Source organism: Rhinoraja longicauda, chromosome 17 (genome assembly GCF_053455715.1).
Source record: "Rhinoraja longicauda isolate Sanriku21f chromosome 17, sRhiLon1.1, whole genome shotgun sequence".
Lineage (NCBI taxonomy): Eukaryota > Metazoa > Chordata > Chondrichthyes > Rajiformes > Arhynchobatidae > Rhinoraja > Rhinoraja longicauda.
The window spans coordinates 17,257,111-17,275,040 of record NC_135969.1 but is presented as its reverse complement, the minus strand read 5'-3'; the positions used below and the strand labels follow the sequence as shown (position 1 = coordinate 17,275,040).

General features: G+C 41.7%; 1 protein-coding gene across 1 annotated transcript in view; it reads right to left on the bottom strand.

Moving 5' to 3' along the window:
• Positions 1-1,411: 1,411 nt before the first annotated feature.
• Positions 1,412-17,930, bottom strand: part of prkar2aa (protein kinase, cAMP-dependent, regulatory, type II, alpha A) — a 150,928-nt gene continuing 134,409 nt past the window's right edge. Inside the window, exons 9-11 of the mRNA XM_078414225.1 lie at positions 12,080-12,145; positions 10,776-10,914; positions 1,412-8,069 (exon numbers count right to left, since the gene is read on the bottom strand). Of these exons, the coding sequence (XP_078270351.1) occupies positions 7,936-8,069; positions 10,776-10,914; positions 12,080-12,145 (339 nt within the window). The 3' untranslated portion in view covers positions 1,412-7,935. The remainder of the gene's footprint in view (positions 8,070-10,775; positions 10,915-12,079; positions 12,146-17,930) is intronic.

Below are 17,930 nucleotides of genomic sequence, written 5' to 3'. Positions count from 1 at the left end.
AATTACAGCTGTGTATAAAAACATAGTCCCCCCATTTCAAGGCACCATAATGTTTGGGACACATGGCTTCACAGGTGTTTGGAATTGCTCAGATGTGTTTAATTACCTGCATAATGCAGGTATAAGAGAGCTCTCAGCACCTCGTCTTTCCTCCAGTCTTTCCATCACCGTTGGAAACTTTTATTGCTGTTTATCAACATGAGGATCAAAGTTGTGCCAATGAAAGTCAAAGAAGCCATTATGAGACTGAGAAACAAGAATAAAACTGTTAGAGACATCAGCCAAACCTTCGGCTCTTCAAAATCAACTGTTTGGAACATCATTAAGAAGAAAGAGAGCACTGGCGAGCTACTAATCACAAAGAGACTGGCAGGCCAAGGAAGACCTTCACAGCTGATGACAGAAGAATTCTCTCTATAATAAGGAAAAATCCCCAAACACCTGTCTGACAGATCAGAAACACTCTTCAGGAGTGGATTTGTCAATGACCACTGTCCGCAGAAGACTTCATGAACAGAAATACAGAGGCTACACTGCAAGATCCAAACCACTGGTTAGCCACAAAAATAGGATGGCCAGGTTACAGTTTGCCAAGAAGTACTTAAAAGAGCAACCACAGTTCTGGAAAAAGGACTTGTGGACAGATGAGACGAAGATTAACATATCAGGGTGATGGCAAGAGCAAAGTATGGAGGAGAGAAGGAACTGCCCAAGGTCCAAAGCATACCACCTCATCTGTGAAACATGGTGGTGGGGTGTTATGGCCTGGGCATGTATGGCTGCTGAAGGTACTGGCTCACTTATCTTCATTGATGATACAACTGCTGATGATAGTAGCATATGAATTCTGAAGTGTATAGACACATCCGATCTGCTCAAGTACAAACAAATCCCTCAAAACTCATTGGCTCGGCGGTTCATTCTACAGAAAGACAATGATCCCAAACATACTGCTAAAGCAACAAAGGAGTTTTTCAAAGCTAAAAAATGGTCAATTCTTGAGTGGCCAAGTCAATCACCCGATCTGAACCCAATTGAACATGTCTTTTATATGCTGAAGAAAAAACTGAAGGGGACTAGCCCCCAAAACAAGCATAACTTAAAGATGGCTGCAATACAGGCCTGGCAAAGCATCGCCAGAGAAGACACCCAGCAACTGGTGATGTCCATGAATCTCAGACTTCAAGCAGTCATTGCATGCAAAGGATATGCAACAAAATACTAAACATGACTACTTTCATTTACATGACATTGCTGTGTCCCAAACATTATGGTGCCCTGAAATGGGGGGACTATGTATAAACTCTGCTGTAATTTCTACATGGTGAAACCAAAATGTGTAAAAATGGCCTTTATTAAAATCTGACAATGTGCACTTTAACCACATGTGATTTTTTTTCTATTACAAATCTCAAATTGTGGAGTACAGAGGCAAATAAATAAATGATGGGTCTTTGTCCCAAACATTATGGTGGGGACTGTACTTTCTTTCCAAACAGAGCAGATCGTGCGTAGGTTAAATACATATTGTACACCACAAATGCGGTGCCTCTTTTCAACAGAGGATATTATTTCTCAATATAAACTCCCCTCATGTGATTCTACACAATCTCTGATTATTTTGTTGTTCTTTTCCCCTCATGCATGTGGAGGAATATGGTAAAATTTAACAATCAAAGTGACAATAGCAATCAGACAGCAGCGCTGAAGAGGTGGAAATGGTCAACTTGCACAGCGTAAACAATTTGCCCTAGAACACGATTTTGCTTTTTGGTATCTACATTTTAGTGGTGTCAGTTTATTATTTTACTGGCAGCCTTGGTGGCTTTTACAGTAAGTCCTTTCTTGGTAACTGCCTTGATCACACCTACCGTCACCGTCTGTCTCATGTCACGGACAGCAAAGCGACCAAGAGGTGGATATTCAGAAAAGCTCAACACACACAATGCTTTATTTGGAACCATGGTGTCAACGGCAGCATTTAGCACACTTGATAACTTTCCATAAAGAGTTTACAGTCTGCCTTGACGTTTATGCTTCACATCTCTCCACCCACTCTATTAACCTCACCTCACGTCTAGGTCTCCCACTTGGATGTAGGAACGAGAAATTGCGGATGGTGGTTTACACAAAAGGACACAATGTGCTGGAGTAACTCTGCGGATCAGGCAGCATCTCTGGAAGACATGGATAGGCGATATTTCAGGTTGTTACCCTTCTTTAGACGGAGTAGGGAGGAAGAGAAAGCTGGAAGAGATGGAGCTGGGCAAGTGATGGATAGATGTCCTTCAGAGATGCTGTCTGACACACTGAGTTAGTCCAGAACTGTGTGTTCTATGTAGGATTTCAGCATCTGCAATTTCTTGTGTCTCCAGTAAACAATGTGGAGTCTGCTCAAGGCTATTACCTCTAGGTTTATCGATGCACATTATAACCTTGGTTTTACCCCCCATGGAATGCATCACCTGCCAACAATAACTGAACTAGTAAAATGCAAGATTCAAGCAACAATCTCAATTAAGTGCTTCATTTGAGATGCTAACCTCCATTTGTTTTTTAAGAGATACAGCATGGAAACAGGCTCAACAAGTCCGTGGCGACCAACGATCACACCGTACACTAGCACTATCCTGCACACTAGGGACAATTTACAATTTTACCGAAGCCAATTAATCTACAAACCTGTACATCTTTGGAATGTGGAAGGAAACTGGAGCACCCGGAGAAAACCCTTGCAGAGAACCAACAAATTCCATACAGACAACATTCGTAGTCAGGATCGAACCTGGGTCTCTGGCGCTGTAAGGCACTCTACCGCTGTGCCACTGTGCTGCGTTATTTTCATCCACCAGTGCCTGAGTTTCTGAAGAGCAATTCAGATTAGCCTCGATCTAACAGAACAGCAAACAGGTTCTATTCGCAAACATTTGCCTCTTACCAATACTTTCCTATGTACTACCATTGACTTATTTTAAACAGTAATAATCATTTCACACTTGGAGCTATTTTGTCCAAGTTAAACATGGTGTTCTCTACAATCAGGCAATAATATTTGACCAAATATTATCAAACGAAACCGTTTAATCTGTCCAGAAATGGAGTATAAGGTTTTAATGTGAAAGCACTGCAATCAATATAAATCCTTCTTTGTATGCCCTTCTCAATCAGGTATCTGGAGTAAAAGTAATTGATATATAAACATGATAACAAGGCAGTAATCTCATCAAGCAGGTCAGGTCAAATGGCTGCCTTAATCTATCAGAGCAAAACCCATGCATGAACAGATAAAGTGAATGAGATCAAATGCTTCTAATCATGTTATGAGTTTCTGTACCATATACTGGTGGTGTTCATTGATACAGATTACTCTGTGGCTTTTCCACTGACAATGTTTTTCAGAGTTGTTATTAATGAAACATTATAGAATATGGCTAAACACTCAGGCGAAGCAGGTTAATTTGGAACATACAGATTTCTGAAATGGCCAATGGCTCACTAATCATATGATGGTTTATTGAGAATAAAGGAAATCTATGCTAAATATTATGGATTATAAAAAAAAGCATTTGGAATTACATAGTGACTCATGGCAAGCTGAATGGGTGTTCATGGTATGATGTCACATGGAGAAGGGACAGAAAGTATGTGTGCGATCAGTAGATTGTGGGTACCAATGCTATGCTGCACCCGTTTTGGTACTTAGTCTTAATAAATGTAGGTAAGCATTTTGAAATCTGCTAATATGAAATTGGGTAAAATCATGCCAAATGTTGCGAAAAGTTGGAACCCCACATGAGGGATGTAAAAAGTTGGAACACCACATTAGGGACTCAAAATTTGTAAGAAAAAAAAAAATTTTGGCTTGCAGATATATGGATGTATGAATCAGAAGCCCAGTGCACCAATTTTCCCACTCACTCTGGGCACATTTGCTATTGTGAATTCCTGTCACAGTGCTGCAGGTTTTGTATATTTTCCTCTTGGTGTTCAACATTACAGGCCTTAGGCAGGAAATGAAGCACATATCAATAACTGCAGCGCAGTATCTCACCCTAGCTCAAGGTATTTAATACAGCTTTCCTGCACGCTTCAGATTCATTCCCTGTCAGTGAGCTAAATTATAATAAATGGCAATTCTTAGCAGATAGATCAACTGCAATACTAGTTTTAGTCTTTAGTTAGTTTGTTGGCGGCAGTGGCGCAGCGGTAGAGTTGCTGCTTTACAGCGCCAAAGACCCAGGTTCAATCCTGACTATGGGTGTTGTCTGCAGTATGTACGTTTTCCCTGTAACTGCGTGGGTTTCCTCTGGGTGCTCCTGCTTCCTCGCACATTCCAAAGATGTGCAGGTTTTCGAATTAATTGCCTTCTGTAAACTGTGTGTGTCGGATAGAACTAGTGTACGGGTGATCTGTGGACTCGGTGGGCCAAAGGGCCTGTTTCTACACTGCATTTCTAATCCTAAACTGCAACATTAGAACTACTTCGACCAAGTAGCAGGTGAAAAATAAATATTTTTTGCCTAAGTTATTATTGTTGTTGAAGAATAGTCTTCCTGTCAGATTCTGTACTCCTGTAGATAAATAGAAGGCAAGATTATGCTCAACAGTGATGCATTCCACACCCTTCTGGCCAACCAAACCAATACTCACCATCAGGGCTCACTTAGACATGTTCCAGGAGTCAAATGCAGCTGAATATGTACCTTAGGACATGCAAGTAAGACAGGCTTCATCCAAAATGGTTGTGCAGCCACAGAAAATCCCAGCCCTTAAAAGTTATTGAAAGGTTGTAAAAATAATCTTTATGCAGAAGAGTTTGTCTTTCAAAAGGTAACTAACCCATTCAACTCTTATTAAATTAGCCCTCTAAGAATTCTGTTAGAATGTTATTCAATACTTAGTTACCAGTTTTAAAAATCAAACCGTTGTACTGGCTTGAATATAATATGGATTTGTACTCATTCAAAACTGGCACTTTTCTGTTCGCATTTTGAGGTCTGAATATCGAGGTTTGTACAAGTAGTAAAAAATTGAAAGCAAATAGCCTTAGAGCACACCCTGAGCCAGCAATTAAGTTAAGAAAGGAAACAGCCCAGGTAGTGCACATGCAATGATAGCAGTCGGATTCAATGCAGCGTCTAAACCACGATACCAGGCATAAGCATGGATCAAAGGTTGAACAGAACATGACTCGAGAACTAAATGCCAAGCTATGTAGTTCATTGTGACAGAGTGTTGAGGTGAGGGGAGTGGGTAAAATTTGTTCACATTCTCCACCCACACTCTTGCGAGATTTATTTAAGGGACTTGCTTGATTAAATAGAACTGAAATTCTTGAACGTTAGTTACTTACTCAGGAATTTAGTTCTTCCTAAATGGTCTCGGCAAGCAAACTTTGATTGATTGATACAGCATGGAAACAGGCCCATTGGCCCACCGAGTCACATTGACAATCGGCTTTGGGAGCAGACCCACTTTGTTATGTATACAACTACCTTGTGCCAACCATTCACCTGAGAAACAAACCAGATCTTCAAGACACGGTATCCAAACCCATAGTTATTTTTACGAAAAAGAATGCTAACTTCAAATCACCACCACCCTCTACGAGCTGCTTCCCCTGCATCTCGCATGGTAAAGCACACAGTGTGTGAAGATTACAGAAACGCAATGCCAGATAGCTGATCTTCCAACGTCCACGATGACCAGCTTTTGGCTTTAGGGCAGCATGCAAGTTCTGGTGTTGTTCCATCAATTAAATACAGCAGGTGCACACGTTGTTGAAATAATGGCATCTCAAAACTGAGAAATACAAAAAAAGTTTTTGACTAAGGTAAACCAAAATCCCCTTCTAACTTTTCCTGATAATTCGTACCCCTTTGTCACCAGATAGTAATAACCCTTTTGCAGGCACCACATTCTTCTGTCCCTTCTGTCGCGGGAGAGCGAAAGCCAACAGGATTTCTGTACCCACTGAGTGTGATCCTGCCTTCAATTGCAGTTCCATTCTCAACAGAACAATCACGTGGTGTCTCAGAAGAGCAAGTTCAGCACAGACTGTATCACAAAACCCAGACAAACCAATGACTTGCTAAGTAAGAAAGGATCCAATAAGTTTTTTCTGTGACATTGGTAAATGTTTGTACTGTAGTAAACCAAGCGTCACCACAATACCAGCTTTCTGTATACTTACCAGCATTTCTGCATAGACAATAATCAACTAGATCTACCATTTATGTGGTCCAGTAAGAAAAACTCAAATGATTGTACATTAAATTTATTGAAGGGTGCACCACAGATTTATGGAAAGAAATATACACTAAACATAAAAAGTGCCCTTAATGAATTATTTCTACACCTTTGGACCTGGGGATTTGTCAGCCTGAGATGTTTGGGTTATCATTGTGGTCAGGATTAAATGGTGACTTTAATCACCTCATTGCAACTCCTTACACCACATTGATTATAACATTCTTAAACTAAGGCCAACAATAATCTTCATGATTCAGTGGCTACTGATGCATCTATAGTGTAGGACAGAATTCTCAGTGAATCCGGTCGTACATCAAATTGCCAACTTTTATTGTACAGTTTATCATGGCATCTCTCTCAAATACTGAATGAGCGCCAAGCTTTCAGTGAAGAGGCGAGACACCCCAAATGCAATATTCAATCAATCTGCTCAACACTTCTCAAGGAGTCAAGGAGTGTTTTGGACTTGGAGTGGCAGTGGGTTTGCTGGTGGTGAGGCAAACAATTGGCGGCACAATGTCTGGGCAGAGAAGCAAGGCTCGCACAAGCCTGCCAATTCCGGAACATGCAACTGAGCTGAGTATCTCCAAACGAGTCCTGATCTGAACAGTGGAGGAGGAGGGGAAAAAACCCCAAGATAGTAACAAAGGAACAAAAAAAGAAACAAATTTTCACATCTTGTTTTTGGTAGTTGTGACGGCATAGTAACATAAACCACTGCCCATGTAGCAAGCACACTGTGAACCAAAGAAGGTTCATATGGTTTTTTTTCTAAATGCATATATTTTCACTCAAGTAAATTACAAAACCACAACAAAGGGAGAGAGGTATGGTAAGTGACATTTATGTAATGATTTGACATTTGGAGGAACAGCAGCTTTGTTCCAATGTCTGTTTGATACTGCACAGAGTAGTAAACTGGAGATCTGCCATACAATTGAACGGTTAGAAATGTGCACGTGGCCTTTTGTACACCCCGATCCTACAGACCAACGCATTTCATCTGACTTGCGCATTGTTTCATGCTGTGAAATGGTATTATACTGAAAACCCACGACAGATGCACAACTTTCCATTTTAGAAAACTCTTGATTTGAAGCAACTTTGGTAGTTTATGTTCAACACAATTCAGGGAAGCTTTAAAGAAGCCAGTTTTATATGAAACATTAAAACCGATCCAGATACTTTTCAAAGTAACACCCAGTGGTAAAACCACAGAAGTAATCAAAGCTTTACAACAGCCAAACATTTTCTTTTTAGTTTTTTTTTTGGCAAGAACTGGTCACCTACTTATGTAAGTAACAAAGAAACACAGAATCTGCTCATTGCATCTTATCAAAAATTACATTTAGTATTTGTCTTTGTGGTTAAGTTTGATAATTCATAAATCAACATTTCTTTCCTGTTTTTGGAAAAAAATCAACCCAAGGTACAGAATGTGTTTTTTTAAACCAAGAAGACAGATAACAAAAAAACAGAACATATGCCACACTTTTTCCCATCCCTGGCTGGGTGGTAATGTCATCATCGCTTAGTGGTTGCCCTCATTGCATGGAAAAAGGCAGAAAATGCAGTTTTGCTCATTTACTGCTATTTTTTCTTCAGTGGGGAGTTTGTTTTGTGTTTATGGGTGTTTTTCACTTTGTTTCCATCAAACTGAAAAGGCACTAAATAATATTGTGCCTATAAACCAGGATTCTCCAAGTCCAAACTGGTACCAAACAAGGAGACAAGTTGCTCTTCATAATTCACTATATTTCTCTTCATGATGTCCATACAAGGGCCTAACAACCTTTCAAATGCCTGGATATCCATCACTGCAAAGAAGAAAGCAATCATTTAAAACCTTTGTTCAACTGCAAGTTATTTTGCACATTAAAATGCAAGGGACATGTTTGGGGGGAAAAGCTTCAAGAAAGGTTACTGCATTGCACTGAAATGAAATACTTTTCCAACGTGGTACTGAAATATCGGCCGAGTCTTTGTCAGGATATTATCTACACTAGAAAGTAACCGCGCACACTTGGAGATTTTGACAATTAGTCTTGCACCATGTTCTTAAGTGTCATTTTGCCTATAATCCACCAGTAGATCTTCCAACTAGTATCCGGAATCTAACTTTGGGCGAAGCACATTATGCTTATCAGACAGAACAGCAGCACAACCAGCAATTCAATCCTGCCCTCCAGTGCTGTGTGGAGTTTGCATGTGTGTTTCCTCGACATCCTTTAGATACAGCAAGGAAACAAGCCCTTCAGCCCACCGACCAGTGATCACCCCATATACTAGCACTATCCTACACACCAGGGACAATTTTTACAATTTACAGATGCCAATTGACCTATAAACCTACACATCTTTGGTATCTGGGTGGAAACTGGAGCACCTGGAGAGAATGTACAAACTCCATACAGACAGCACCTGTAGTCAGGGGTCTCTGGCGCTGTAAGACAGCAACTCTACCACAGTGCCACTCTGCAGGTTGATAGATTATTTGGTCACTGTAAATTGTCCCTACTATGTTGGAAATGCCAAAGACTGGAGGGCGTAGTTTCAAGGTGAGAGGGGTAAAATTAAAAGAAGAAGTGCAGGCCAAGTTCTTTTTACACAGAATAGTGGTGGAGGCAGATATGATTGTGGCATTGAAGAGACCTTTAGATAGGCACATAGATGTGCAGGGAATAGAGGGACGGATCACTTGCAGGCAGAGATTAGTTTAACGGCATCACGGACATCATGGGCCAAAGAGCCTGCTCCTGTGCTGCAATATTCTATGTTCTATGAGAAGTAGAATTGGAGGAGAAAGGAATGTGGAGAGAGTAATTTAAATGTGATCTTGGTCAGCACACACTTGATCTTTGATTCAATGACCATCTATGACTCCAGATTTAGATACACAAATTGGAAAATATTCAAATGCTAAACAAATAGAAAAAGCAGGTTTTGAGCAGACATTTTGCCTCAGCCCTGGTATTTCTAAAACGTGAAATTCTTGCTGCTTTTGTGAATGAGTTTAGAGGCCTCAGGAAGGAGGAGGTCACTGCTGTGGAGGTGGGGGTAAAGAAGAATGTTATAATAACGGGAGAATAGAGAAAACAGTATTTGGGGAATGAATAGTCAGGAAGATAGGTGCAACTACAAGCACAAACCTAAAAGCTGTACTGCCTAAAAAGTGCCAGAGGAAGGATATCCTTCTCAGAATTAGAGGGGAACTAAATTAAAGAGAGAAAAAAAACAGTTGCACGGTCTGTGCAGGAACCTATGATGCAGAAAGACTGGGTAAAATTTCAAGTAACAGCACCCAAGGGGATTAAATTAAAAAATAAAACCACGAAGATGATAATTTCTGGAGCCACATAAAAGATTGGCACAAGGTCAAAAAGATCAAAGAGTTGCTCTTTAGTGCCTTTATCCCAGTGGCTCACTGAATGGGATCAATTCATGGGTCATTGGCACTAGGATTCAGGATCATGGGAACTATTCCACTGGAATGGTGTTTATTTAACACAATGTCCTAGTCAAATGATGAACTGCAGATGGGGCTTAAAACCAAATAGTGAAAGGTAGGTTCAGGTAAATGGAAATTGGGTAAATTGAATGGAATGGATGAGATAATAAAGTAGGGTTGTGAAATGGGTAATAATTGCCAAAGTACTTATACGTCCAAACAGGATTGAAGTAATGCAAAATTGTAAAAAGATAAAAACAAAGGAACTTCAACTGAAAGTACATAGCATGTTACAAAACAGACAAATGGACTGGGCAAACCAAATGAGCATAACTGCAAGAACTGACAAGGTAAAAGATAATTTCAGATCAGCATTTTGTAATGAGGAAGAGTTGGTGTTCAGAGGGACCTGCATGTTCTTTCACAGTTAATGTGGATGTACAATAGGCAGTTAGGAAGGTAAAATGTAATGCTGGCCATTATCAAAAAAGAGGGGTTAATATTTTATTACAATCATTTAGGATTCTGGTGAGATTTTATTTGGATTAGTTTGTACAGGTTTGGTCTTCCTACTCAATGTATGATGTACTTGTGATAAAGAGTGTGCAACAAAGGTACACCAGATAGTTTCCTGGTATGGGGTTGGAAGGGATTGTCCATCGAGGATAGAATAAGCAGACAGGGTCTACAGTTTCTGGACTTTGGGAGAAGTAAGCTCATTGAATCTCACTAATTTCTTCTGGGTTGTAGTATTGGAGATGTTATAATAATATTTTCCTTTGTTGAGGTGTCAAAAGAGGGTTACAGTCTCAAAATGGTGGGATGGTCACTCAGCACTGAGACAAGAAGTGCCTTTACTCAAAGGCCAGTGATCATTGGAATTCTCTACGCAAGAGGGCTGTGGACACTTAGTCACCAAGCACATTCAATTCGTTGAAAGAAATGTTGATATTAAGGGAGTCAAGGAAAGTGGGTTAGAGCAGGAAAGTTGCATTGAGGAGTGAAAGATCAGCCATGACATTGTGGAAGATTCCAGTTTATACTTATGTTATGCTCAATTCAAATGCATACTTGCCTAAGCATTTGACGGGTCCAACTGCGTATGCTGAAGCTGCTCTAGGTTTGTTGGTAACCAGTGACAATTCTCCAAAATAATGGCCCATGTTATATCTGGCAATTTCCACCTCTGCATTGTCCTCTTGATCTGCCAGTGTCTAAGCAAAGGAAATACAAATGCTTGGTTTTAATGATAATGAACAGTACAGCTTTGAATCAATTTCAATTCAGCAAGTTAAAAGAAGCATTTAAATGATGTTGTTTTTCATCAGGGCTCTCCAAAGTCAGCATTAGAGGGCCCAAGCTCACATTTTTCCCTGCTCCATGACTACTACAATCACAACAAACACTTTTACAAAACTGACATTTGAACATACAGAAACTAAAAGGAAATTTTAGTCAAAGCCATATCCTAAAATCACAATCCTATTAGTTGAAATTTAAACAGAAAATGTTCTTTCTATTTTATTTTTCCAGCATCTGCAGTTTAAAAAAAAGCCTATTGTTTGGAAACTGTTCATTGAAAATTTAGGAGTATCGTCAATGCATTTGCCAATAAAAAAAGACTTTCAGATGTTAGGAGTTAACCTGTTTGGGAACAGCTCTGCCCAAGACCACAAGAAATTGCAGAGAGTACAGATCATCACACAAATCAGACTTCCCACCATTGACTCCATGGATACTTCACACTGCAGCCAATATAATCAAAGACCTGTTCCACCCCGGTAATTCCTCCTTCTTCCTGTTCCAGAGGCTGCAGAAGCTTGGAAACGCGTACCACCAGGCTCAGTCTACATCTCAACTTCAACCATTCCACTTTTTTTCCTGCTGCCCCAATTTACCTACCCCTTTAAAGATCTTAAAGTTGTTCAATCTTTTTATTTGCTTGCCATCTTAATTCCCCGACTCCTAGCTCAAGGGAAGAATCTCATTGTTTGATTCAGGATTTTACAGCATTCTGTTCTGCGCAATTAGATGAATAAACTGAAATCATATCCATTGCTCTGAGTTTTTGGACCTCACATGCTAATAATGGTTCTGCCATTCACCTCCTAACTAATTTTGCCTTTGTATAATCATCAATCATGTTATTTAATCACCCCTTCCATTCAACTAAAGAACCTTGCCTCACTCATTTTCCCCAGACACTGCAGTTGCTTAAAAAATTACATCTACATTGAAAGATTTGTATCCCGAAACATTGCCTATTTCCCTCTTTAGACAGCAACATTTACAGCACTTAACTATTTTTATAGTTTCCGCATCAGTGCTATTTTGCTTTGGTTTGCGATCACCTCTTGCTTCCGTCAGTGATTCTCTTACCTTGCTCTTGATCATGATCTTCACCTCTCCTGATTGTACAATGAAGAAACAGTCTGCTTTATCTCCCTGCATAACAACAGAGAAAGATTTCAGGTTTGAAAAGTGCAAGTTAAGAGCAACTTGCTTTATCATCATATCATATCATATATCTACAGCCGGAAACAGGCCTTTTCATCCAATCAATAATTTAATCAAAGTTTGACTTCCCTATGTGTGTTAAAGGTTACTACCATCGGCATGTTGCGCTTATTATAAAATGAATTCTGTGAGCGTTCTTTTCACCCACGGTGAAAAGAATGTAGTGGCTTTTTATAGAAAAGTGCCTTGAAGAATCCAGGAGCTTGAGCTTGAAAAATTAATCTGTTTTTTAAAGAGAAAGTTTTGTTCTGCAAAAAAACCCAACATTTCATGAATTAAGTTAAAATTGTTGAGGAGCTGGATAATGGAGTACTTTTGATTTTCAGTTCTTCGGGTACAGAGGGCATGATCTTAAAGTTGGAGCGAGGCCAAAGAGTAAAATCTGAGGGAATTCAATGGAAATCCATAATTCGATCCCTAAAGGGAATGGACTCAAAGTCACAAAAATTGCCAGATTGAGGGACTTTTCAGTGGTCAAGGGATCACATAATTCGAAAGGTGACAAGCAAACAGTTGTAAAATAAAGCACTGAAATAGCTCAAGGGAATACCTTTCCAAATATCACAGGTTCTCAAAAGGTGCCCATGCTACTGTGCTGTTGGAGGCGGTTGGAGCAGCGTCCGGGCGGTAGGTTTAAAAACCCAGCGCGGGGCTTGATCACACAGAGGCCCAGGAGCGGTTGGAGCCGGTTGGAGCAGCGTCCGGGCGGTAGGTTTAAAAACCCAGCGCGGGGCTTGATCACACAGAGGCCCAGGAGCGGTTGGAGCAGTGTAAAAACGTTCCCACACACTTTAAAAGTGTTCTGGAGGAAGCCGCTGATTGACGGAAGCGGACTAGAGGAAGCAGCTGATTGGGCGTAACCCCGGGGTTGTATTTCTGCTTTTTGTTCATACTTTTAGTTAAGGGTTCGGTGAGTTAAGGGTTCGGTGAGTTCAGGGTTCGGTGAGTTCAGGGTTCGGTGAGTTCAGGGTTCAGTGAGTTCAGGGTTCAGTGAGTTCAGGGTTCAGTGAGTTAAGGGTTCAGTGCTTTTTAGTAAAGGTACAGTTTAAAGGATTAAGAGGGATTTGATTTAATTTGGGGGTAAGACATGTCAGATGAGATCGGCCCCGTGGAATGCTCATCCTGCAACATGTGGGAGATCAGAGATATTGTCGGTGTCCCTGATGACTACGTGTGCAGGAAGTGTATCCAGCTGCAGCTCCTGGCAAACCGCATTGAACAGTTGGAGCTGCGGTTGGACTCATTCTGGAGCATCCACGATGCTGAGAAGGTCGTGGATAGCACGTATAGTGAGTTGGCCACACCACAGGTAAAAGATAAGCGGACAGAAAGGAAACGGGTGGCCACTAGCCAGCGTAGCAGTAGGCAGGTAGTGCAGGAGTCCCCTGCGGTCATCTCCCTCCTAAACAGATATGCCATTTTGGATACTGTTGGGGGAGATACCTCATCAGGGGAAGGTAGCAGCAGCCAAGTTCATGGCACCGTGGGTGGCTCTGCGGCAAAAGAGGGGAGGAAAAAGAGTGGAAGGGCTATAGTGATAGGGGATTCAATTGTAAGGGGAATAGATAGGCGTTTCTGCGGCCGCAAACGAGACTCCAGGATGGTATGTTGCCTCCCTGGTGCAAGGGTCAGGGATATCTCTGAGCGGCTGCAGGACATTCTGAAGGGGGAGGGTGAGCAGCCAGTTGTCGTGGTGCACGTTGGCACCAACGATTTAGGTAAAAAACGGGATGAGGTCCTACAAGGTGAATTTAGAGAACTAGGAGAAAAACTAAAAAGTAGGACCTCAAAGGTAATAATCTCTGGATTACTACCAGTGCCACGTGCTAGTCAGAGTAGGAATAGGAGGATATTTCAGATGAATACGTGGCTTGAAAAATGGTGCAAGGGGGAGGGATTCAAATTTTTAGGACATTGGAACCAGTTCTGGGAGAGGTGGGACCAGTACAAACAGGACGGTCTGCACCTGAGCTGGAATGGAACCAATGTCCTAGGGGGAGTGTTTGCTAGTGCTGTCGGGGAGGATTTAAACTAATGTGGCAGGGGGATGGGAGCTGGAGCAGAGAGTGTAAAATGAGGGTAGAAGCAACAGGTAGCAAGGTGAAAAGTAAAAGTGGCAGGCAGACAAATCCAGGGCAAAAATCAAAAAGGGCCACTTTTCAACATAATCGTATAAGGGGTAAGAGAGTTGTAAAAACAAGCCTGAAGGCTTTGTGTCTCAATGCAAGGAGTATACGTAATAAGGTGGATGAATTAAATGTGGAGATAGTTATTAATGATTATGATATAGTCGGGATTACGGAGACATGGCTCCAGGGTGACCAAGGCTGGGAGCTCAACATCCAGGGATATTCTATATTCAGGCGGGATAGACAGAAAGGAAAAGGAGGTGGGGTAGCGTTACTGGTTAGAGAGGAGATTAAAGCAGTGGAAAGGAAGGACATTAGCTTGGAGGAAGTGGAATCCATATGGGTAGAGCTACGAAACACTAAGGGGCAGAAAACGCTAGTGGGAGTTGTGTACAGGCCACCTAACAGCAGTAGGGAGGTTGGGGATGGCATCAAGCAGGAAATTAGAAATGCATGCACTAAAGGTGCAGCAGTTATAATGGGTGACTTCAATCTACATATAGATTGGGTGAACCAAACTGGCAGGGGTGCTGAGGAAGAGGATTTCTTGGAATGTTTGAGAGATGGATTTCTAAACCAACATGTCGAGGAACCAACGAGAGAACAGGCCATTCTAGACTGGGTATTGAGTAATGAGGAAGGGTTAGTTAGCAGTCTTGTTGTGCGAGGCCCCTTGGGTAAGAGTGATCATAATATGGTAGAGTTCTCCATTAGGATGGAGAGTGACAAAGTCGATACAGAAACAAGTGTTCTGAACTTAAAGAAAGGTAACTTTGAGGGTATGAGGCGTGAATTGTCCAAGATAGACTGGCGATTGATGCTGAAAGGGTTGACGGTGGACATGCAATGGAAGGCATTTAAAGGTCGCATGGATGAACTACAACAAGTGTTCATCCCAGTTTGGCAAAAGAACAAACCAGGAAAGGTAGTGCATCCGTGGCTAACAAGGGAAATCAAGGATAGTATTAAAACAAAAGATGAAGCATACAGATTAGCCAGAAAAAGTAGCATACCAGAGGACTGGGAGAAATTCAGAGTCCAGCAGAGGAGGACAAAGGGCTTAATTAGGAAAGGGAAAATAGATGATGAGGGAAAACGGGCAAGGAACATAAAAACAGACTGCAAAAGCTTTTATAGATATGTCAAGAGAAAAAGATTAGTTAAGGCAAATGTAGGTCCTTTGCAGTCGGAAACAGGTGAATTGATCATAGGGAACAAGAAGATGGCAGACCAATTGAACAAATACTTTGGTTCTGTCTTCACTAAGGAAGACATAAACCGTCTGCCGGAAATAGCGGGGGACCGGGGGTCTAATGAGATGGAGGAACTGAGGGAAATCCAGGTTAGTCGGGAAGTGGTGTTAGGTAAATTAAATGGATTAAAGGCAGATAAATCCCCAGGGCCAGATAGGCTGCATCCCAGAGTGCTTAAGGAAGTAGCCTCAGAAATAGTGGATGCATTAGTGATAATTTTTCAAAACTCTTTAGATTCTGGAGTAGTTCCTGAGGACTGGAGGGTAGCTAATGTAACCCCACTTTTTAAAAAGGGAGAGAGAAAACGGGGAATTATAGACCAGTTAGCCTAACATCGGTAGTGGGGAAAATGCTAGAGTCAGTTATTAAAGATGTGATAGCATTACATTTGGAAAGTGGTGATATCATCGGACAAAGTCAGCATAGATTTACCAAAGGCAAATCATGTCTGACGAATCTTATAGAATTTTTCGAGGATGTAACTAGTAGAGTGGATAAGGGAGAACCAGTCGATGTGTTATATCTGGACTTTCAGAAGGCCTTCGACAAGGTCCCACATAGGAGATTGGTGTACAAACTTAAAGCACACGGTATTGAGGGTTCAGTGTTGAGGTGGATAGAAAATTGGTTGGCGGACAGGAAGCAAAGAGTAGGAATAAACGGGTCCTTTTCGGAATGGCAGGCAGTGACTAGTGGGGTACCGCAAGGCTCAGTGCTGGGACCCCAGTTATTTACAGTGTATATTAATGATTTGGACGAGGGAATTGAATGCAACATCTCTAAGTTTGCGGATGACACGAAACTGGGTGGCAGTGTTAGCTGCGAGGAGGATGCTAGGCGGCAAGAACAGGAAAGCAGAGTATTACCTGAATGGTGACCGATTGGGAGAAGGGGAGATGCAACGTGACCTGGGTGTCATGGTGCACCAGTCATTTAAAGCAAGCATGCAGGTGCAGCAGGCAGTGAAGAAAGCGAATGGTATGTTGGCATTCATAGCAAGAGGATTTGAGTTTAGGAGCAGGGTTCTGTTGCAGTTGTACAGGGCCTTGGTGAGACCGCACCTGGAGTATTGTGTGCAGTTTTGGTCTCCTAACCTGAGGAAAGACGTTCTTGCCTTAGAGGGAGTACAGAGAAGGTTCACCAGATTGATCCCTGGGATGGCGGGACTTACATATGAGGAAAGACTGGATAGACTGGGCTTGTACTCGCTGGAATTTAGAAGACTGAGGGGGGATCTTATAGAAACATATAAAATTCTTAAGGGGTTGGAGAGGCTAGATGCGGGAAGATTGTTCCCAATGTTGGGGGAGTCCAGAACCAGGGGTCACAGCTTAAGGATAAGGGGAAAGTCTTTTAGGACCGAGATGAGAAAACATTACTTCACACAGAGAGTGGTGAGTCTGTGGAGTTCTCTGCCACAGAAGGTAGTTGAGCCCAATTCATTGGCTATATTTAAGAGGGAGTTAGATGTGGCCCTTTTTGCTAAAGGGATCAGGGGGTATGGAGAGAAGGCAGGTGCAGGCTACTGAGCTGGATGATCAGCCATGATCATATTGAATGGCGGTGCAGGCTCGAAGGGCCGAATGGCCTACTCCTGCACCTATTTTCTATGTTTCTATGTTCTATGTTTCTATGTTTTCACAGGACAAGGGCTGAGTCCTTCAGCCCACCAACAGCACCTCTCTCAATTCCTACACAATAACAAATTGCCTGTGAGAAAGATAGACACAAAATGATAGAGTAACTCAGCGGGATCAGGCAGCATCTCTGGAGAAAAGGAATAGGTGGACGTTTCGGGATGGGACCTTTCTTCACAAAGTCAGCCCTGCTTCATTTAGGTTCTGCTAGAGATAATGGTCAAAGTTTAAATATTGAACTGATAAATAAGTTATTGAGAGTTTGACATTCTTTTTTGGTTTAAAGGCCACTGCCATCACTGTGTTCCGATCACTGTGAATTACGTTTTGCAGAAAATGTGCATAACCATTCAAACCTGGAACCAGCGTAATCAACAATGGACGTAAAGGGCAAGGGAGAATAATTGGGAAACTGATGAATATGATTCAGTTTCCAATTTATAATATACTCCATCAGCTCCCATCAATGACTACGTGGTCACCTATAGAATCAATAGGGCTGAATGGTCTAAGACTGCTCCAATGACATGAACTTTTCCCTGTAAATAAGCTGGTGACCCTCAGTGCAAGCTTATGAGTGGCATCCTTAAGGTGAATAGCCATAATCTTGTCTCCAGGGTAGGGTAGAGCATTAAGGCTTAAGGTGAGAAGGGAAGATTTAAAAGGGACCCAAAGGACAACTTTTTCCCCCCCA